The sequence below is a fragment of the Equus caballus genome, chromosome 4 (genome assembly GCF_041296265.1).
Source record: "Equus caballus isolate H_3958 breed thoroughbred chromosome 4, TB-T2T, whole genome shotgun sequence".
In the NCBI taxonomy this organism is placed as follows: Eukaryota; Metazoa; Chordata; class Mammalia; order Perissodactyla; family Equidae; genus Equus; species Equus caballus.
The window spans coordinates 76,472,663-76,496,651 of NC_091687.1; the positions used below are offsets into that span (position 1 = coordinate 76,472,663).

Here is a 23,989-nt window from a genome sequence, read left to right on the forward strand (position 1 = left end):
ATATTAAATAGTAAATTTCTAAGTGACTGTTGTTTTCAGGTTTGCATTTTAATGACATACTTTTACCAAGGCATCTTCAGCAGTAACAGGACACAGAGGCCCGGAGAAAATTAACTTCGTGGTTTTACATGCCACAATTTGGGTAATCTTAATTTAACTCTCTGTAAATAAGTATGGGAGGAAACAATCAGCCTCAACAACCTGGTGAAAAATTTGTTTCAGGGCTCTCAGGCAAAGCTTTGAAAGGGATTTTAATTGATATGCAACACAGTGTGGCCTCAGGCCCTCGTCCCAGCACAGGGCCCTGGTAATCTGTGCTGGCTTCCCTATTTCTTGTACACTTGACCGAAGGGAAAATAGATGATGGGAGACATCCTCCCAAGTAGATGTGGGAGGCAATTAGAAGAATAAAACTGAATAATTATAAAAACAGTTTGCTCAGGGAGATTAATCATATTCCCTATTTTGAAGGGGAAAAATATTCATACAAATAAATAGCAGTTGTCTCTTAGAAGATTGAGAAATCCAGGAGTTTGGGGGAAGTGTAAAGATAATTGAAAGAAAAGAGCAAAATGGATTAATATACTAGTTTTCCAAAGACATATTAAATCTGCTTAACTTTCTACTCTGACTTCTCTTGGGAAATCAAACTGGAGGAACTGGACCTCATGGGGAATAATATTGCCATAACATAACATAATTTAAAGTTGACACTAGAAGTTGAAGTTTATTTTTTTCCTAATAATAATTATACTCAGGGAGGAATGCAGAAATTGTATCTTGGAATGATAGAAGAGTAGTTATTTTAGAAAAAACTTTTCAACATCTATGGTAGGTATCTCCTAGAAAATGTGTACTGTGGAGTGACAGAAAAATTTAAAACCAAAAGTAATCTTTGCCTCAGGCTGTACAAAATGAATTTCATAAGTCAACGAATATTTATTAAGGGTCTGCCATGTGCCCAGGCCTGTGTACCAGTTTTAGTAGATCAGTTCTATCTTATTTTTTAATTTAATGCCTTTGATTATTTTTCTGTTACTTTTAAAAAATATACAGTGTGAACATATTGCCTCTTGAACACCAATTGATCATGATATCTATCAATATAGATATAAATTTATGTATCTATATCTGGCCTCCCATGCATTTTCTTCCTTATCCAGATTTGGATCTTTTGATGAATCTCCTTCAATTCTGGCATACCTACCTTTGAGAATCAAAAATCTAGATTGTCTGTCCTTTCAACTTCTGTCTATACCAAGGGGCTGAGCACTACTCAGGAAACCTTGATGTCCATAAAAATTGCTATCACTACCCATTTGAGGTCACAATTCTCAAGTGTATTCTCAGAATCCCTCAGGAAGTCTTCTGTGTGTCTCTAATTCATTCAACAAATCATTATCGAGCTTGCCTTGTGGCAGGCATTCTTGGGTACCGGGATACAGCAGTGAACTGCGCAGACAAGCAGACCTGCCCTCTCCCATTTTCCAGTGGCTATCTCATCTTGTTGCTACTCTTTTGAAACGAAGCTCTCCGAAACTTTCCCTCGTTCTCTGTAGGGAGAAGATGCCACCCAGCATTTCCTCAGGGTCTTTCCCCGTTAGGCCCCTCCTACAAACTTACCTAATTCTGAACCTGTTTTCACCTCCCCTTTCAAAGGAAAAGATGTCTCCCTTCCTGTTGCAGCAGCGTCCTGTTACTACAGATCCCAGCATCCACTCACTCCACTGCGTAGCGCTTTCCATATTCTGTTTTGACTTCTTCCAGAGAACAGTAAACATATGCAAGTCTTTCCTATCTGACAGTGTTTCTGTTGTGTGTGTGTGTTTGTGCATATCTCTTCCTCAATTTTGCATCGTGTTGTAGTTTTTCCTCAGGTTTCTCTTGCCCTTCGCAGATTTCTTGAAAGGATATCTGCGTTTGCCCTCTCTACTTCTTCATCGTTCAAACACTTCTCATCTCACTGCTACTCATTTCCATCCCTATCACATCACTGAAATTTCTCTGGCTAAATAGAGTGTTTGACACAATCTCCTTCAAATATTTTTCTCTCTTGCTTCCACGGCGCCTCCCTTTCCTGGAGGTTTCTACTCCCTTGTTAAGTCCTCAGCTTCCTCTGCTGACCCCTCTTCCTCAGTCGTTTCCTTAGATGCTGTTGTCCCCCTACTTCTCTTCTCTTTTTGCTCAGTACGTTCTCCCTGGGCAACTTAATAATTTCAGTCACTCTAAGAGTTTCAGCTACCTCTAATGCCGTAGCCGGGATGTAAATCTCCCTTAAGCTCCAGACCAGTGTCTTTAGCCATCTCTTGGACATCTCCATTTGGGTTCCCTCAGACTTACCATGTCTTATATTCAAAATATTTTAAACCACACGATTTCTCTTCCTGTATTTCTTCCTTGGTAAATGGCTCCAGAAAGAAACCAGGGAGTCACACTTGACTCTTCTCTTCCTGTCACTGCCTCATCGAGTGTCTTATCAACTCCTGCTAATCCTACCTTCTTTAAGTTCCTCAGTGTCATCCTGCCTGATCCCACTGATAGCATATTATTATCACTGATGCTGTCCCTGCCTCTTCATATCGGAAATGAACAATTAAGGGCTTTCCACATGGTTTTCCCTGCCCCAACAATATTGAGCCACTTGCATCTCTAAAACTATTGTATTATTACCCCTGTCCCTTTGTATAGCCTCTCTACTGCCTGAAACCACCTTTGCTTTCTCTTCACCTAACACATACCATGTGACACATCTGCTCCTGAGGCTTAGCCCCCTTGGAGTCAACTTGTATTCAGCATTAACTAACTTTCCATTGTGCTTAGAATATTGTGTTAAACCAAGTACTGACTCTGTTGAAGACCAAGAAAAGACCATGAGCTAGACTTCAAAATCTGCTGTTTGTAGATAACAGTAGATTATATCATCATAGAAACTTAGTGCTTGAAAAGGATTTGGAGATCATTTTCTCCGTCGTTATATATGCATATGGACCCTGAGTGAAATGATTTGTTCAAGGTCACTTAGCTAATTAGCTTTTAGTTTTCCACATCCTAATAAATAGGATAATACTTGGATTCTGTGCCATTCATGAAGATGGCAGGGTGATGATAAATTATTTTGGTTTTTTTGCCCCCAGGAATCTTATTTCCCTCTTGCTAGAAGCCCCACTGAAACCAAACATAAATAGCAACCAGCACCAACGACACAGACATTGAAGGCATTTCTTTGGGTAGTTCTGGCTATTGCCTGCCTGAGTTGCCATAGTAGGGAATGAGCTGTGACTCAGGAAAACCTCAGTTGGGGGGTGGCCTGAGGAAGGGCAGCGGCTTGGGAGGCAGCTAAGAAAGAGGGCTTTTATTTTTATCTTCTTTCCCACAATTTAAAGTAATAGAGTGAGACTACAAAATGTTTATTAGATGAGAAAACCAGGTTTTTCTGCTTTTGTCAGTTTTGGAATACTTGCAAACAATATGTTCCTAGATTTTCTTGGCTCTGGAATTGTTTGTACACTAAATTACAGTGGAGGTATTTCTACCTTATAATTTCAATGTCATGCTGTCCTTTTCATCTAAGGCTTAAAAAAAATCAATGGTATTAATAGATAACATGGGTGGAGAGGGAGGGATGTGGAAAGAGTAACAATGCGGTCACTGATTCACAAATTAATTCCATAAATAACAGGATTTACCTCCTGTGTGCGGTTTTGGAATGTGCTTTGGTGTCTCCTTTTGCTGTAATGTTTCACTGGGCTTGTACTTCTTCATCCTGCCTGGAGTGTCTGTCGGACTGCTGTGCCTCTTTGGTTGGGGCCTGGCTCTTCTGTCATGGCTAGAGACTGCTTCCCGGGCTTTCTCAAGGCAAAGCTTATCCTGCCTGTGTGAGGCCTGTACCTCCTGCTGGGGATGCTGCCCCTGCCTCTACAGGGGCCTGCAGGAACAGTCACTGCTGGAGCCTCTCAGCCCTGTGGAGTGCAGAGGTGCCCTTTGGACTCTTGCTAAAGAACACTCAAGTGCCTGGAGAGTTGTGTCTGATCCCAGCCCTGTGAATACTGTCAACTCCCTCTTAGTGTGTTTGTTTACTTCCACACTGTCATGAGGACCTCATGTCTCAGGTATCCTGGCCAACCCTGTGGGGTTCTATAATAGGCAAATATCAGTGGCTAAAAGCATCTGATGTGGGGAGTTTTGGTGCAAGAAGGCGATGTTGGAGGATCCTGAACTCACTTCCTCCCATGGACACACTGAATCTTCAGCTACATATGGAACAATTTCTTCTGAAAAAAACGTAAAAGCTAGCTGAGCAAATCCTGCATATCAGGCAATTGAGAAGAAACCCATGTCAAAGTGGGTAGGAGAGGCTGAGACACAGTCTTGCTGTAAACTCCACCCCTGGCCTGATGATCCACAATCAGAAGGGAACTCAAAACCTGGGGCTTCTCCCTGAGGAGCAAAGGGTTTGAAACCCACATCTGGCACCACAGCATTTTGGACCTGAATCTGAGAGATGAGCTCCCAAAACATCTAGTTTTGAAAACCAATGGAGCTTGTATCCACAGGACCCACAGGTTATAGCAAACCAAGAAATGACTCCTAAAGGAGTCATTCTCTTGGACTCACCCACTACAAGGGCCAACGCAAAGGTAGCCAGTTAAGAGGTACCCAGACTTTATGTGAAAGAGGCAAATTTTAATCAGTCTGAATCTACGTGCTGTCTGAGATCCTCTCCTTTGGGACGGTGACAGGTCTTGGCACACCCTCAACTATTGGGAGCCACTAAAAATGAATTAGGCTGCTTGAACAATCAGTGGTTTGAGAGACAACCAAGAGTAAGGGCAGGGTTGAACAAGAACGTTCATTTCCTACACTAGGCCACTCCTTCAAGACTGGGAGAGATGGATATTTTATCTAATACATAGAAACCAACACAGAGAGTCAAGGAAAATGAAGAAACAGGAATAGTTCTGAAAGAAAGAGGAAAGTAAAACCTAAGATAAAATGTTTAATTAAACAGAGATGAATGATTTACCTGATAAAGAGTTCAAAATCATGGTCATAAAGATGGTCAAAAACTGAACTTGGGAGAAGAATGGATGAACACAGTGAGAACTTCAACAAAGTGATAGAAATATAAGAAAGCACCAAATTGAAGTCACAGAGCTGAAGAAAATAAAACTGAAATTTAAAATACACTACAGTCATGTGCCACATAATGATATTTTAGTCAATGATGGATCACATATGCAACGGTGGTCCCATGAGATTAGTACCATATAGCCTAGGTGTGTAGTAAGCTATACCATCTAGGTTTGTGTAAGTGCACTCTATGATGTTTGCACAATGATGAATTCATCTAAAAACACATTTCTCAGAACATATCCCTGTTGTTAAGCAATGCATGACCATACAGGGATTTACCAGCGGACTACATGAAGTAAAAGAAAGGATCAGTGAGCTTAAAGACAAGGTAGTGGAACTCACCCAATCAGAGCAGCAGAAAGAAAAAAGAATGAAAAAAAAAGTGAATATAGCTTGAGGAACTTATGGGACGTCAAGTGGACCAACAGTCACAATTAAGAGTTGCAGAAGAAGAGAGAGAAAGGGACAGAAAACATATTTGAAGAAATAATGGTTGAAAACTTCCCTAACCTGGGGAAAGAAATGGATATCTAGATGCAGGAAGCCCAGAGAATTCCAAAGAAGATGACCCCAAAGATACCCAGACCAAGACACATTAACTTTTGACATTTTAATTATAAAGACAAGGAGAGAATCTTAAAAGCAGCAAGAGAAAAACAATTTGTTATGTACAAGGGAACTGCTGTAAGATTATCAGCAGATTTTTCAGCAGAAACTTTGCAGGCTAGAAGGGAGTGGCATGATATATTCAAAGTGCTGAAAGAAAAACACGTGCAATCAAGAATACTCTATCTGGCAAAGCTGTCATTCAGATTTGCAGGAGAGAGAAAGAGTTTTCTAGACAAGCAAAAGCTAAAGGAGTTTATTACCACTAAGCCAGCCTTACAAAAAAATTAAAGGACTTCTTTAAGCTGAAACAAAAGCGTGCTAATTAGTAACAGGAAAACATAGAAAAGTATAAGTCTCACTGGTAAAGGTAAATATACAGTAAAATTCATAATGATCTAATGTGAACATGGTGGATTAATCACTTATAAAGCTGTTATGGAGGTTAAAAGATAAAAGTAGTAAAAATAACCATAACTACAATAAGTAGTTAAGGGATACACAAGATAAAAAGATGTGACATGACATCAAAAACATAAAAAGTTCCCACTCAGGTTGTTATCAACTTAAAATAGACTATGATGAATGAGTTGTTAGTAAGCCTCAGGCTAACCACAAAGAAAAACCTATAGTCAATACACAAAAGCTAAAGAGAGAGGAATCTAAGCATACCATTACTGAAAATCATCAAGTCACAAAGGAAGAGAACAAGAGAAGAAGAAAGGAACAGAGTAACTAGAAAATAGCCAGAAAACAGTTAACAAAGCAGCAATAAGTACATACCTATTAATAATTACTTTAAATGTAAATGGACTAAATTCTCCAATTAAAAGACATAAAGTACTTGAATGGATTAAAAAAATAAGACCCATCTATGTGCTGCCTACAACAGAGTTCAGATGTAAAGAGACACCCAGACTGAAGGGATGGAAAAAGATATCCCATGCAAATAGAAAACAAAAGAAAGTTGGAGTACCTATACTTATATCAGACAAAATAGAGTTTAGAACAAAGACTGTGAGAAGAGACAAAGAAAGTGAATACATAATGATAGAGGGGTCAATCCAACAAGAGGGTGTAACATTTGTAATTATTTATTTACTCAACATGGAGGCACCTAAATATATAAAGTAAAATATTAACAGCCCTAAAGGGAGAAATAAATAACAATACAATAATAGCAGGAGACTTTAATACCCCACTTTTATCAATGGCTAGATCATCCAGATAGAAAATCAAGAAGGAGATATGAGCCTGAAGCAACATGTTAGACAGATGGACTTAACAGATATACACAGAACATTCCATCCTAAAGCAGCAAAAGACAGATTCTTCACAAGTGTACGCAGAACATTCTCCATGATAGATCATATGTTAGTCTACAAAACAAGTCTTAATAAATTTAAGAAAATTGAAATCTTATCAAGCATCTTTTCCAACCACAATGGTATGAAACTAGAAATCAATTACAAGAAGAAAACTGGAAAATTCACAAATATCTGAAGATTAAACAACATGCTACTCAACGGCCTATGGGGCAAAGAAGAAATCAAAAATCACCTTGAGACAAATGAAAATGGAAATACAACATGATAAAACATGGGATACACCAAAAGTAGTTCTCTGAAGGAAGTTCATGGCAATAAATGCCTACATCAAGAAAGAAAAACCCTCAAATAAACAACCTAACTTTATACCTCAAGGAACTAGAAAGAGAATAAATGTAGCCCGAAGATAATAGAAGGAAAGAAATAACAAAGATTAAGCAGAAATGAATGAAATAGAGATTAAAAGACAATAGAAAGATCAATGAAACTAAGAGCTGGTTCTTTGAAAAGATAAATAAAATTGACAAACCTTTAGCTAGACTCACCCAAAAAAGAGAAGAGGACTCAAAATCAGAAATGAAAGAGGAGACACTACAGCTGATATCACAGAAATACAAAAGGATCATAAGAGAGTACTATGGACAATTATACGCCAACAAGTTTGAAAGCCTAGAAGAAATGGATAAAGTCCTGGAAACATACAACCTACCAAGATTGAATCAGGAAGAAATGGAAAATTTGAAGAGACAAATTAGTGGTAAGGAGATTGAATCAGTAACCAAAAACCTCCCAACAAACAAAAGGCAAGACTAGATGGCTTTGCTGATGAATTCTACCAAATTTTAATAAAGAATTAACACCAGTGCTTCTCAAACTTTTCCAAAATATCAAGGAGGAGGGAACACTTCCTAACTCATTTTATGAGGTCAGTGTTAACTGTGATACCAAAAACCAGCAAGAGTGCCACAAGAAAAGAAATTTACAGGCCAATATCCCTGATGAACATAGATTCAAAAATTCTTAACAAAATATTAGCAAATCAAATTCGACAATACATTTAAAGGATCATACTCCATGATCAAGTGGGATTTATTCTAGGGATGCAAGGATGATTCAACCACCACAAATTAATTAATGTGATACATCACATCAAGAAAGTGAAGGATAAAAATCATATGATCATCTCAATAGATAGATGCAGAAAAAGCATTTGACAAAATTCAAGATCCATTTATGAAAAAACTCCCAGGAACATGTGTGGAGAGGGAATATACCTCAACAAAATAAAGGCCATATATGACAAATCCACAGCTAACATCATACTCAATGGTAAAAAGTTGAAAGCTTTTCCTCTAAGATCAAGAACAAAACAAGGATGCCTGCTCTTGCCACTTTTATTCAACATAGTATTGGAATTCCTAGTCAGAGCAATTAGGCAAGAAAAAGAAATATAAAGCATCCAATTTGAAAAGAAGAAAAACTGTCACTATTTGCAGATGACATGATATTATGTATAGGAAATTCTAAAGTCTCCTCCAAAAACCTGTTAGATCTAATTAACAAAGTCAGTAAAGTTGCAGGATCCAAAATCAATATTAAAAAATCTGTTGCATTTCTATGCACTGATAACAAACTATCAGAAAGAGAAATTAAGAAAACAATCCCATTTACATTTGCATCGAAAAGATCTAGGAATAAATTGAACCAAGGAGGTGAGAGACCTGTACACTGAAAACTATGTCATTGATGAAAGAAATTTAAAATGGTACAAATGAATGGGAAGATGTTCTGTGCTCGTGGATTAGAAAAGTCTTGTTAAAATTTCCACAGTACCCAAAGCAATCTACAGATTCAATGCACTCCCTTTGAAAATTCCCCTGGCATTTTTCACAGAAATAGAGCATACAATCCTAAAATTTGTATGGAACCACAAAAGACTCTGAATAGCCTAAGTAATTGTGAGAAGGAAGAACAAAGCTGGAGGCATCACACACTGATTTCAAACTACATCACAAAGCTATAGTAATCAAAACCGTATGGTACTGGCAGAAAAACACATTGATCAATGGACAGAATTCTGTGCCCAGAAATAAACCCACCTATATATGGCCAATTAATTTACTTCAAAGGAACCAAGAATATACAACTGAGAAAAGAGAGTCTCTTCAATAAATGGTATTAGGAAAACTGGACAGCTACATGCAAAAGAATGAAACCAGATCTGTATCTTACACCATACACAAAAATTAACTCAAAGTGGATTAAGGAATTGGGTGTAAGACCTAAAACCATAAACCGCCTACAAGAAAGTATAGGGGGTAAGCTCTTTGTCATCTGTCTTGGTGATGACTTTTTTGATTTGACACCAAATTCAAAGGCAACAAAAGCAAAAATAAACAAGTAGGACTACATCAAACTAAAAAGCTTCTGCATAGCAAAGGAAACCATAGATAAAAATCAAAAGACGACCTACTGAATGGGAGAAAATATTTGTAAATCATGTATCTGATAGGGTATTAAAATCCAAAATATATAAAGAACTCATACAACTCGGTAGCAAAAAACCAAATAATCCAGTTAAAAATTGGGCAGAGAATCTGAGTAGATATTTTTCCAAAGAAGACATGGATTACCAACAGGTCCATGAAAAGGTTCTCAAAATCACTAGTCATCAGAGAAATGTGAATCAAAACCACAGTGAGATATCACCTCACACCTAGTAGAATGACTGTTATCAAAAAGACAAGAAATAACAAGTGTTGACGAGGTGGAGAAAAGAGAACCCTTGTGCAGTGTTGGTGGGAATGTAAATTGGTATAGCCACTATGGAAAACAGTTTAGAGGTTCTTCAAAAAATTAAAAATAGAACTGCCATAAGATCCAGCAATTCCACTTCTTGGTATTTATCTGAAGGAAACAAAAACATTAACTTGGAAAGATATGCATCCTCACGTTCATTGCAGCATGATTTCAATAGCCAAGATATGGAAATAACCCAAGTGTCCATCAATGGATGAATGGATAAAGAAGATGTGACATATATATGTGTATATATACACACACATACATGTATACATACATACATACATACAATTGAATATTATTTAGCCATAAAAAGGAAGAAATTTGCCATTTGTACCAACACGGATGTACCTTGAGGGCATTGTGCTAAGTGAAATAAGTCAGACAAAGACAGACAAATTCTGTATGATCTCACTTACATGTAGCATCTAAAACAAAAGACAAAACTATGAGCTCATAGATTGCTGGTGGTCAGAAGCAGTGGGTGGGGGAGGCAAGATTGGTCAAAAAGTACAGATTTCCAGGTATAAAATAAATAAGGCATGGGGATGTAATGTACAGCATGATGACCATAGTTAATAATACTGTATTACATATTTGAAAATTTCTAAGGGAACAGATCTTGAAAGTTCTCATCATAAGAAAAAGATTTTCTAACTAGATATGGCGACAGATATTAACTAGACATATTGTGGTGATCCTTTCAAGTATGTACAAATATCAAATCATTATGTTGTACACCTGAAACTAATATAATGTTAAATGTGAATTACACCTCAATAAATATCAATAAATAAAAAACATCTGCTATGTCAAGAGTGTCATTTTACCATCATCATCATCACACTCGGCAGGATCACCCCAATACCTGGGTACTATATGTCTTTTAATAAAACTGATTTCTTTTCATAATATACCCTGTACAATATTTAAACAAGCCCAGATAAGAAGAGGTGAAGCTGAATTATGAATTGTGAAATAAATACAGTTGTTAAAAATGTTAAACATATATAAATATGTTTATATTATATATAACATATATAAACATATATAAATAAATATGTTTATATATTTAATGTTTTCATTAAAACTAGAGGATTTACTGTCTTATATTTTGTCCTAGCCGTAGATGGTATTGTGACCAACTTTAGCAGGTTGTTAGTCATTGATTCTTTCTAGGAAAATGCTTCTAAGATCTAAAGTAAATTTCGTTATCCAAAAGTTATGTTCAACTTTGTTAATTAAAGTTTTTGGATTAGAGATGTTTCAACTGGTCAACTGAATAAAGTCAGCATTAAATACATGTAAATTAAGTATAGTCTTACTGTTTTTGCTTTCTAGCTTCCTGAGAAAATAGATGGATAATAATTTAAATATGGAAAAATATTATTTCTAAATCTTCTGCTGTAGCCAAACACAAGATTTACTGATTCTTTCCAGGCAGATTTATGTGCCATTCTTTTGCAGTCTCTGTCTCTCAGAATTGCCTCCTTGGTTCTCTTTTTTCCAAGTATTTAAACTATGAACAGAGGCTTTTATAAATTTCCTTAGGTTAAAATAGAATGGCCCTATTTTGTTGTGGTGATCAGAGTAAATTGAAGATCCGTAGGTAGAGAGGTGAGCCTCTCTAGAATGAATATTGCTTATCAACTTTGTTGCTATCACAATAATAATATTTAGTAAGTATTTAGCTGATAAATCCTTTATTGAGCACTTTGTATGCATTGTCTTTATTAATCCTCACCATAAGCCTGTGAAGACACTACTGTTATTACCAGCGACCAAATTTGTGATCTTAATATGTTGTAGAGATTCCATAAACTAATGTAAATATTTACACCATCAGTACTTTTTAGCTTTTCTTTCACCTCCTGTCTGCCCACATACTAGCTTTACATGTAAAGTGTTTTAAATAAACACCTCTACTAACTGAGCTTTTACTCCTCTTAAGGTTCCTGTGTAAAGCTCCTGGGAAACAAAAGCTGTCCTGGTACATATGTTATCTTCCTAGACTCTGTAAAATGCAACTCTTTAGAAAGAACTGCTTGGATCAGTGCTCCAGTTAAGTCATGACCAACAATTACTGGATCAAATCTCTCTGAGAGTTTGGAATATTTAATGAATCAACCACAGATGAGGCAGCAGGATAAATGAATAAGAGAAGCAAAAATCTATGCTATCTGCTTACTGAATGTACCTCCCATAGAAGGAGGATGGATTCCAGAATTTGGACACGTGGTGGGAAAATTACTGAGGAGTCCCTTCGTGGGGCGTCAGAGAACGGTGCTGTTTTTTTCCAGGGTTCTTTGGGGTTGGTTGAGAGGAACGATAATAGTGAAGATTATTGTTCAGTTTCTGTAAGTGTGGTCTCTGTGCTGCAGTGGAAAATGCAGCTCTTCACTTTCTCTTACCTCCTGACCTAACTCGCTTTCTTCCCCACTAGGAAAATGTTGACTATGTTCTGGCTAAGAGGCATGGCCTCGCGGGGACAGCAGTGTGCCAGAGAGTTCTGTGTAGGAGGCGCACTTCAGGCCAATTTATGCAGGCAGCAGGTCATTCTAGGGCTGTAGGCCAGAATGCTGTGCGTCCTCTGGCTTGGAGACATGGAACTACTTGGAGCTGAGCTACCGTGCTGTATTAGTAGATATTTCCTGCCCCCACAAACACTTGAGGAGCACAGCTCCCTGGAGATGTCTGTGTCTCGTCCCTCACAGCTGGCTTTTTCACAGAGGCCAGACAGTAACTTAGCCATTCTGGCTGCAATTCAGGATTACCAAAACCCACTTCTTCTAGCCTGCGTTTTGATTTTGTATTGAGAAACAACAGTCACAGGAAAGCAATATCTGGGAAGAGGAATGCCTCCACCCAATGAGGCTTGCTCTGCGTGAGGGGTTCATTGCACCCCTGCCGGGCAGATGTATGCCTTAGCAGCTAAACACCTGGGGACACCTGTGGGTTCTCTGTAGGTTTGGTTGCAAAGTTATAGAGTCACGTTTGATCTCAATGCAATTTCCTAAATTACTAATTACACATAACTGACTGCTCACCTGCTAATCTGCAGTTGCTTTTTGGCATGCTGTTGGCCTGTTAAAAATAATGAACCTCTGTTTCACAGTATACAGTTTATGTGATGGGGACCTGATTAAGAAAGTATTTTCAAGCATTTTAAGTCATGGGAAATGTTATTAGAGATTAGTCAAGATAAAACACAGATAAATCCGCATTCGTTCAAAAATGGGTTGTGGGTTATTCTCAGAATTCACCGCTCTTTGCCCTTCTCTGTACTCCGCTGTTTGGTGTCTTTGTTCCAAGAAATTCAGAGCACCTGTCATACCACATTTTAAAAGAGGAAGCTAAAGAAAAATGAGACTTATTTAGAAGAGAGCTGAGTTTACTCTGCAAATAGTTTTCTGATAGCTCTTTTACTAACAAACTGCTTTCCTCATATTTTCCTCGTGTTTTTGGCCATCTGATTGGGCACGCCAATATGGGATAGTTTCATTATTAAACTAATGCGTTCTTATAAAAGTGAACCTTGTCTCATCTTAAACAGAATGAAGCCCCTTTGATCAGTCACAGATATATTTTGCCCAGTCATCTAAGATGCAGTTGAAGTAGGTGTCACTTGTTACCTTCATGGTATTGGGAAGCTAGACACTTTCCAGGTCTGCCAGCTGCAGGGGTTCAACACTGATGACCTTTATAGGACTCGGAGATTTTGTTTGGGTTTGTGTCTGCAGTAATTCATAACTTTTTTTTTTTAAATCAAACATTGTGCTAAAAATTTCTTTTTATGCCTTTTTAGCTACTTGGCTGCTGGTGTGTTCCTTTGTTTTCCGAAATTTACAGTAGCTGTCAGTCTAGTGCTGAGTTCTGCTCTCAGTAGTATACCGAATTGTGCAATTCTTGCTTGGCCCAGTTTGGGACAGGCATCCTTCCCAGAACCTAGTTGGCTTCTCAAAGGTTAAACGCTTTTGGCAATAACTGCAAATATGACTGAATAAAACCGTAAAAACTGAAAACCTCAAGAACAGGGGGAAAAAGAATTATTTCTGGCAGTGAACTACATGGATGCAGAGGACTCCTCCTTTTTAAAGTTTCTTTCTCTTGTAAGTCCTCTTAGTTTGATAATTCTTATAATCCTCTCTTTGCTTCAAATAAAACCAACACATTCCTGCCTTTTATGATTCTTGATTCCCCTAGGAGTGGTGGGAGTGGCAGTGGTAGAAACTATAACAGCTATTTCTTCTTAGTTTAACCTTTTCATTACCGCAACTCACAAAGAAACTACTCTTTCTCGAACACAACTTAAAGAAAAATGTTTATGGCAAGAAATAAAAATCAGATTATTGGGGGCTGGCCTCATGGTGTAGTGGTTAAGTCCAAAGCACTCTGCTTTGGTAGCCTGGGTTCCCAGGTTCAGATCTTGGGCACAGACCTACACCACTTGTCAAGCCATGTTGTGGCGGTGACCCACAGGCAAAATAGAGGAAGATTGGCACAGATGTTCGCTTAGGGCTGATTTTCCTCAAGGAAAAAAAAAGAGGAAGATTGGCAACAGATGTTAGCTCAGAGTGAATCTTCCTTACCAAAAAAAAATCAGATTATTAAGTTGATTTGATAGAATTTAGAAATCCATTTTTTGTTTCTTTTTTGTTGTTGTCATATCTGAGTATTTCTCTACTTACAAAGTATAGAAAATGAATGTGTTTCTGATAGATGTCTCTGTAAATACATCTTGTTTAATATCACTTTAATCTCTAAAATGCATTTTGGTTTATGGCTTCTTCAGGTGCCTGTTAATAAATTTTTTTTTCACAGTAGCCAAAAGTGCTTTTGTGGTAAATTATGTAGGACCTATGTTTTAAGAGGATGTCTGTTTTTTGTAAGTTTTAATATTTACATAAAGAGCTTATTCTTTTGAGACCTCTGTCATTACCGTACATTTTACCACTGGAGTTCCCATGTCATCTCTACATTGCTCTTGTTCGTGTGACTATGGACTTTACCTTTTATGCTGTAAATTTACAGATTTGTTTCTTTGATTGAGACATCGTCACTCTCTTGGTTGCCTACCCTCTTATGTCTATTTCAACAGTGTGACTGGTAGTTTATCAGTTCCCCAACTCATAAACTTTGCTCTTACTTGTTGAAGGTTAACATTTACTATCAACTCTTCATTAAAACTGAAATTCAGAATCATCTTTTGAAAGGAAAAAGAAAGTGAATCAAGGCTAAAAACAGATCAGCAGGACAAATCAGCAGAAAGCTGTGGATTTATAAATGATCTTCCCCCAAGGCAGATGAACCAAGTGTTAGAAGTGGCCCACTTCTGCAGTGGCAGCATAGCATGTGGATTACAGCATGGACTGTGGAGGGGTGCACATGGGTTCTGACCCCAGGCCAACTACTTACTGCCTCCATGACTTTGGGCACATTTCCTAAATTTTCTCTGTCTGTCTCTGTATTGGTAAAATGAGGATAATACTGGTACTTCTTAGGAATATAATCAGAATTAAACGAATTAATATTTGTAAAAAGCATAAAACAGAAGTTAGTGCAACATTAGTTTTTCAAATAAATAGTTTTTTAAAAAATAGAAGAATGATACAAACATCTCCTCTCCTAAGATAATACATTTCTTAATTCTGAAAACAGCAAATAAATATTTTTCCTGTGTTAACACTAGGCTTCCCATTCTATGTAAAACAACCATTCACACCTATTATAGAAATCAGTTCTATTACAGAAGACAGGATAGAAAAGGAGTGTTTGATCTATGTAGAGCTAAGAATCTTTTTTTTTTTCTTTTTCTTTGTTTACTGAAAATACAAAGACAGTTTAACAGACAAATTAATTTGTTGATCTTGTTGGCTAAAAGCAGGAGTTTGGAGAGATTCTATTCCTGGCTTAGGGCTTCTAATTTCTTTTTTTTTTTTTTTGGTGTGGGGGAAGATTAGCTAACATCCTGAGCTAACATCTGCCACCTATCCTTCTCTTTTTGCTGAGGAAGATTGGCTCTGAGCTAACATCTGTGCTCATCTTCCTTTACTTTTTATGTGGGATGCCTGCCACAGTGTGGCTTGATAAGCAGTGTGTAGGTCTGTGCCCGGGATCTGAACCAGTGAACCCCAGGTCACCGAAGTGGAGTGTGCAAACTTAATCACCACGCCACTGTGCTGGCCCAGGGCTTCTAATTTCTGTAGGACAACTGTCGCTATTGTCTAAGATCTGGAAGAGATTTTCATTCTCAAATGAATATATCCTATGAGCAGAAATGAGTTGTTTAGTTTAGAATGCCACTCGTGTCCCTCTTCGTCCTGAAGGCTGTTGATTTCACATCAATCACCTTCAGTCTCCCCGTCCTGATTACTTGCTAGTTTCTTCTTCTTTTCTATATATGCGCATGGCCAGACTCCCTTGTTTTGAATGCAAGACTTTTTATTTCATTCTGCTACCAAATCTTGTTAATGCCTCCTCTTCTTCGTTTCACTGACTGATTTGCCACACTTGTCTGTCTGCCTCTGCACTTGCTCAGCCACGTACTCCCCTATCTCCAGCTAACTACAAGACTTGATTTGGAGGTGTCTTCATCACTCCAAACTCTTGAGGTCTAAAAATGAACTCATCTCTCTCTCATCTCTTTAACTAAGAAAAGCCGCATACTGAAAGAAGACAATCATATTTAATGAAGGACTGGTATCTTGAATATATGAAGAACTTCTACAAATCAATAAGAGTAAAAGAGGTAACTCAATAGAAAAGTGAGGGAAAAGCCTGAACACCCTGAACATCTGTTTCAAAGAAGAGGAAACGTGAATGGCCAGCAAACTTTAAAAGATGTCTAAACTTATTAGTAAACAAGTAAATGCAAAGTGAAAACACCATGAGATGCCATTTCACACTCAACTACTTAGCATACATGAAAGCATGACAGTTTCAAAGCTTGGTGAGGAGTGGAGCAATGAGCATTCTCATACTCAGTGGAATAAATTTTGAAGCAGTCACTTTGGAAACAAATTTGGTATTACCTAATAAGATTAAACATGCATGTCCTATGGCTCAACAATTCTACTGCTAGTTATTTAACATGTGTGCTGTAGAAGACCTGCACAAAACTGTTTCAGACAGTAATGTTTGGAATATCAGAAATGCTGGAAATGACCAAAATATTCATAAGTAGGATAGATAAATAAATTATATATCTATCCAATCAATGGAATACTATACACCTGGAAAATAAGTGAACCATAGCTACATGAACACCAAGGGTAAATCCGAAACACATACTGTTGAGCAAAAAATGCTGCTCACGGGAATTCATGTGGTTTCGTTTCCTTTTTGAGAGATTATGTAGGAATGTTTACACATTCACTGTTGTAAAAGGTACAAGCAAGGGAAAGATCCACTCAACGTTCAAGACAGTAATTATATCTTGGGAGAGGAAGATGTACTTAGGAAGGAACCATAGGAGACTTCAAAGATATTATAACCCTCTATTTCTAAGGCTGGGTGGGACAACCATCCTTTCCCCTTTAAAATTGATAGATCCATTACATATAGTTCTATGTATGATGTATCTTATGATTAGTACATAAAGAATCTAATGCTCAATAACTATTCTTAGGCTTTTAAGAATATCCAGTTAAAGTTTCTTCAGTGTCAAGTGAATTTTTGTAGATTCCCCCTCTCGGTCTTGAAATGTAAGCATTCCACAGCAGAAGTTAGAGTCAGAAGTGTTATAATCAGTTAATATGACTTTGTGTTTGGAGGCATATTGAATAAAACTGGCTTTCTGCCAATAAATCACTATTTTCTTAATAATAATAAAGCTAATTCTTTATATCATTTGAAATATTTTACAAATCCTGATGATAATATAATGCTAGAAAAGCTCAACTGAACAGAGACATATAAGAGAGATAGTAGGCTAAACATTTATAGAAAGAGTGTAGAAGAGAGACAGACACTCTCTAGAAACCCAGAACTTTCGATGGCTATAGACTTGGATTCATGTAGTTGATTTCAGTGTTCTCCTAATATGGTTAGATACTACTAAAAACGTTAGGGGAAGATGGAGAGAAACCTGCAGACTCTTATAACTCCATGATGTTTTTCCATTTGCTCCAAAGACCATTGTATGTGAGAGTGGGCTTGGCACTGAGAAGAATGGAGGGAACGATTGGTGTGTTCTTTTAGTCTATAATTCTACAAGCAACTCTGGAGTTTCCCTTTTGAGTTCTTTTCTGACCCTCCCTCCTTTTTGCCATCTGGCATGTAGAGTACAACCTTGTATTTCCACATTTTCCCCTTTTACCAAGTTAGAGACTGTCTACAAATTTAGAGACTACCAAAAAACAGGAGGATGTTCAAGGAGTTGGGGAGTTTATGATGGGATAGTCACACAGTCTGCTGAAACTCCATCAAAGGCACTCAGTTTTAAAGCGAAATACAGAAACACAAAGGGCATGTGACAGTGGGATGGTGGTGGGGATCGTTCTATATTGTTGCTGTTATTGGAAGTAGAACCCTGCATTAAAACCTGCATTGTACAAAATACAAAACAAACAAACAAACAAACAAAAAACAACCCAGAAATAATCCTGGTGAAAACCCACAAATATTTCTGAAATTGGACAGGTATAACATTGGTCTTAAATATTTTATTACACGTGTTAAAGTCCTCCAGAAATAGAAATTTTCTTCAATTGTTCCTCTCACTTGCCCCAAAATTCTAAAGGAAAGAAGGTTAGAATATGGCTTACTAAATTTATTAGATTGTAATCTGTCTGATCTCTCATGGTTTTATGTCAGTTCATGAAGTTTGGTGAACATTGTTTTTTAGAGAAGCATCATTAAAGATGTGTCAGAAAATAATAGAAATGTAAAGTACTTTGCCACACAGGCAGTGGGAAAGCAACATTACTGTGTCATTATTCATATTTGCTAAGGTACAAATCTCTTGTTAAAAATAGGCAGAAGAACTATTCCAGAAACAATGGTTCGATCCAGCCAGAGTGTCTCATAGCTTTTCTTCAATTCTGTGAAATCAAAAAAAATCTGAGACCATGAAACTGAGTCAATTTTATTGGAAAGTAAACATGTTGATTCCAATTTAACTATTGAATCGGTTATTCAATAATATACTGAATATATCAGATTTAATTTTTTTTCCCCAATTTTAGAACAGGTTGGTGGAACAGTTGAAGCAAATTTCTGTTTCTGAAGGACTTTAATGTCATGGAATTATTTTAGCCTATGTAATAGAGAAAAATAGGATATAGGGAAGATGGATAAGAGGCATAGAAAAGTGGAACCTAGGACCAGGGACCATTACACAGTGTATGAGAGTAATAATCTAACCCACATGCACACGCACATGAATACACAACTACAATCTTTTTTTTCCAAATGCAGTATCTACTTCTGAAGATCACTCATCTAGAATTTGACTTAAGTTTCTTTTTAAGCTTCCAGTGCACAAAAGACTTTTAGGACTACATGTCATTGGGTTCTGGGTTACTTAATTATTTTGATCAATTCTTATTAGTCTATTGATGATTTATATATTTTCTGTTCCTCCTTCTTCTCACTCTGTGGTCTCTTCCCAACTGAAAATGAAGACTGCTGTGTCCACTGCATCCTGGCCTGCTTGTTCTGTGAATTCCTGACCCTCTGCAATATTGTCCTGGGACAAGCTTCCTGTGGCATCTGCACCTCAGAAGCCTGCTGCTGTTGCTGCGGAGATGAAATGGGGGATGACTGTAACTGCCCTTGTGACATGGACTGTGGCATCATGGATGCCTGTTGTGAATCATCAGACTGTTTGGAAATCTGTATGGAATGCTGTGGAATTTGTTTTCCTTCATAAATATTTATCTTTTGTGTTAAAACTGGAGAGTGTTTAAAACTTTTTCTTTTAAGGGGGAAGAAAAGCACATGGTAAGATTCTCCTGAAGTAACCTAGTATTTGCACTGTCAACTCATTCTTTTAAATAATCCCTGAAAGCTTTTTTTCCTCTAACCAAATCTACATGGTTTAATATGTGAAATTTTAACTACTTTTAAACTTCTTAATAGGTTACAATGACTGAGGGACATTTTGACCAAAAAAAACAATGCTAAATGTCTCCTCCCTTTCATATGTATTTCTGTTTCTTTTAACCATTCTCAAGAGCCCCTTGCTCAAAATATATTATTTCTCAGTGGGTATTTAAACCAGACAATTTATGTTTGATGTTTATCTATTAATGGTTCAAAGTAAGCATTCTTCACTCTGAAGTAAACTTTGAGAAACAAACTCACACAGCAGTTGGGCACCAGTGTTGGTCTCCATGCTCCGTTCTCCACTGTCTCCACTTGTTCAAGAACGAGAAACTCAAAAGGCTATAGGAATGCACAGAAAAGAATAGCTAATGTCTACTGGAATATTCAGAAGGCTTCAAGGAGAATGTGTATTTGAAGAGTCCTCTTAGGATGAGTGATTCATTGCTGCTTGAGTGAATTAGATTAAGGACCAAGTTTTAGGTGGACCGCCTGAACTGTGTGTGCCCTTAAGCAATTAAAAGAAAAACGCCTTAAGTATGTATTTTCTTTAGTTGCAGGAATACAGCTTTTTTTAACTATAAAAATATGCATTTTCTTACACATAATTTAAATGCTAATAAAGTCTTTGATAAAAACATAATGCCTCATTAAAATAGCTATATTTTGTAAAGAATGTGGAATACTTTTGACAAATTGCATTTAAATTAGAAGATTTTTATGTTAAAATCCCAGTATTCTGATTTTGATTTATTCATATGCTTTCTCTGGTTTTTTTGAGAGCTTTAAGTCTTTTTCGGGGGGAAGAAGATGTTGTTTGTTTTGGTTTGTTTCTTAACCAATGTTATATTTTATAAGCACAGTTAATCTTAGATGCAAATTATTCTCTCCAAAGTAGTGGGCATCTTGACATCCACTGCTGTGACCAAATTTTACTATTGCAATTTTACGTTAAATTAAGTCAATATGTGAGGTTATAAAGATCCTTAAGTGTAAAGAAACAAGTCAATTAGAAGACTGTGTACATAGTTGTTGACACCTCGACACTGTGTGGCACAGATGAAAGGAGGAATAAATTTTCTATGTCCTCTCCTACTAAGTTTGATCTCCCCAGAATTGTACTTTGGTCTGATTTAATGTAACTCCTTGTAGAAATTTTGAAAGTATACTTTTGGATTGAAAGTTATTTTCAGTTCTTCGGTTGAATATCAAATTGATAGTAAAAACAAATGCATATTTTTAGAAAGCTTTTAGCAAACCCAGCCTTTCAAGAGGTTTTCAACTTAAAGCATGGGAATGTCACCTATGATTTTTCCTTTAAGATGAAACCTGGTTTCTACTTATGTCATTAGTTAAAGGGCTTTAAAAAGAAGTTAGCAAATTCTTGACTCCCCCGTTTAGTGCTATTTATACACACACACACACACACATACACACACACCTTTAAATTGTCGGGGTTAAATAGAATTCTAGTAAACAACTGTCTTTCTCTTCCTTGTCTAAAGAGTGTCTTTCATTTGTTACATCAAATATAAGAACATCTTTGTAGTATTTCATAGTAACCAGAATCTGAATATTTACATATACCCTAAGTTAACTTATGCGTATATATTAGGATGTAAGAGTGTCATCTGTGTATTGACATATAAAGCCTTCTAATGACCTGGAATCATTAAAATATGTCATGTTTTATCCTGAAAAATTTTTCAACCAAATGGCTGGTCTAATATTTAAATATATTCTGCTACTATTTGCGATGAAAATATTAGCACTTTCAAAATAATGTTGCTCTGTAACAGAGAACATTATTCAATAGCAGAATTTTGTTTTCATATTTGTAGTCATAGTACTTTTTCTGTATTGTCTACGCCACAGTCATTCCATAAAGTACCTTGTATGATTTAAAAAGTAAACGAAAAAAACAAAAGTAGGTAAATGTGAAAATAGTTTAGTGTATTTTAGGATTTCTATAGGTAAAATGTTTTGTTGAATTATATGGCCATCACGACTGCTATAGTTTACAGTTAGAGATTTGGTCTCTTTTTAAATGTGGAAACTTAATCTTAAATATTTTTAAACTGGACCTGTATTATCCTGAATACATTATTTTGAAATAAAAAAATGACTTCTCTGTTGTGCTTTAGCATATTTTCTATCTAATTGATATATTAGTTGTCATTTGAACAAATTCAACTATAATTTAAAACTAAGGCTTTTCTTTGTCTTGTTACATCCCCTTCTGAAGATTTCCTAGTTGCTTTATTTAAACCACTCATGGCTAGAGGTGAACTATGTAAGATTCACATCAGTTTATACTGCAAATCATAGGTGATATATGATTTCAAAACAGACTGTTCTTTAAAAAATTCACAATAGGTCAAAATGCAAGCTTTGTACTTCTTTTTTAGTAAGTTGTTTCTATTTATTTACTTCGCAATTATCTCTCAACTTGTGAAAACTAAGGTAATTTTTTTAGTATATATGTTGAAATTAAACATTAAAGACCTATGATAGATTTAATGAAGTTCACCCAAAAATAAATCAGAAGTATTTTCGTCTAAGCTTCTTAGTGGCACAGTTTTTAAGTAGTAGGAGATGTTTTACAATTGGTATTTAACAACAACAAAAAAATCACTTGATTTAAGAGAAGGGTTTTTATTTAGGAATATAATAATTTTACATTTGTACTCTTGCAGTATATCGACTATATCCATTTTCCTCACCTGACGTAGTCAGTGCTTCTCTGAACAGTTCAAGGAGTAACCAAGGCAACCTTATGTAATAACTTTCCAATCTTCATCCATACCTAGTCTACCAGTGCCATAGATTCTAATGTTATAAACGTCAAAGTCACTGCCTAACATAAATAAGACTCAAGTCCAGAGTCTCTGTGGCTTGCCTTCTTGAATTCCAGTTTAAATGCTTAGATTGACCCAACCACCTAATGAATAAGTTTATTAATAAGATGATTTTTCAAATTATTCAAGACCTTTCTGCCCTTCCCAATTCCTTGCGATTTGTAGGCCTGTAGGTTTATTACATCTAATCTGACGGGCAAGATAAAATTTCATGAAATGCTACAATATCCATTTTTGTTTTTCCTTTACACTCATGTAGTAAAGCATACCATGTTTGTCTTAAAGGGGCTAATTTATATTTTTTAATCAAGAATTTATACCACAAGGGAGTCCCTTTAACCCCTCATCTCCATGTCCCCTTATAACCAATCAGTTTACAGCGATTGGTTTTCTCTAGGCCCATCAAGGGAGTCCTACAAGCCTCAGGTAATTCAACCTAGGGAAGAAGTTTGGCACCTCCCATGAGAAAACTTAGTTCCAGCAGTGAGGCTACTAATATTTACTTTCTTATTTAAGATTACTTTTAGAGATTTTAGTTAAAGTGGAAGGGGTTGTAGAAACGTTATGATTCAGCCCTATTGTATCCTCCACATGATTTTTGCAAAAACTCTCAGTGGTGACTATAGCCACCATATATTTTCACATTGCAAAATTCCCAGAGAACAATGGCTGCTCCCTCTGCTGTAAAGGACTGTGAATGAAAATATCCTATCAATATAAATGACCAAATTTTAATGAAGTCAATAGGCAATCTGGAGGTGAAAAGGATTATAAGCAAAAGATTATAAGCAAAGCCACAGCCAAGCCCTACCTGGAAGTAAGATCTCTAGGCAAGCAGAAATCTGCTCCACCCCATTCTTCACCAAACTGGGACAATAGGGTGACATTTTCCAGTGAGGCTACAAACTACAGCTCCTAAGCTGCCAGACGTCAACATGAGTAGTTTCCTGCCTTCCATCTGAACTGGGGCTACTAGTTCGAGTCCCATTGTTTGTTTGTTCGTTATTTATGTCCTCGATCCCTCACCTTCGTGCTCGCTAACCGAGAATCTTGAATTTAGTTGTGAGGTGACCGTGAAGAAATCAGTTCAGAGAACCATCCTTTGACGCATTACCAACATGGGGTATAGCTAGATGTGTTAAAGACAAAGCAGAGCCCTGCAATTAAGTGTTCCCTTCCAGGCAAGCCTTTGTGTGAGGTTCAGTTGCGAATGTAATT

General features: G+C 36.8%; 1 protein-coding gene across 3 annotated transcripts in view; it reads left to right on the forward strand.

Annotated features, from left to right (window-relative positions):
* The window catches only part of MDFIC (MyoD family inhibitor domain containing), an 89,092-nt gene extending 67,044 nt beyond the window's left edge, over positions 1-22,048 (forward strand). For all 3 annotated transcript variants that reach the window (XM_023639549.2, XM_023639550.2, XM_023639551.2), the window contains exon 5: positions 19,493-22,048. In XM_023639549.2, coding sequence (XP_023495317.1) covers positions 19,493-19,740 — 248 coding nt within the window. In that variant the 3' untranslated portion in view covers positions 19,741-22,048. The remainder of the gene's footprint in view (positions 1-19,492) is intronic.
* The last annotated feature ends 1,941 nt before the right edge of the window (positions 22,049-23,989 follow it).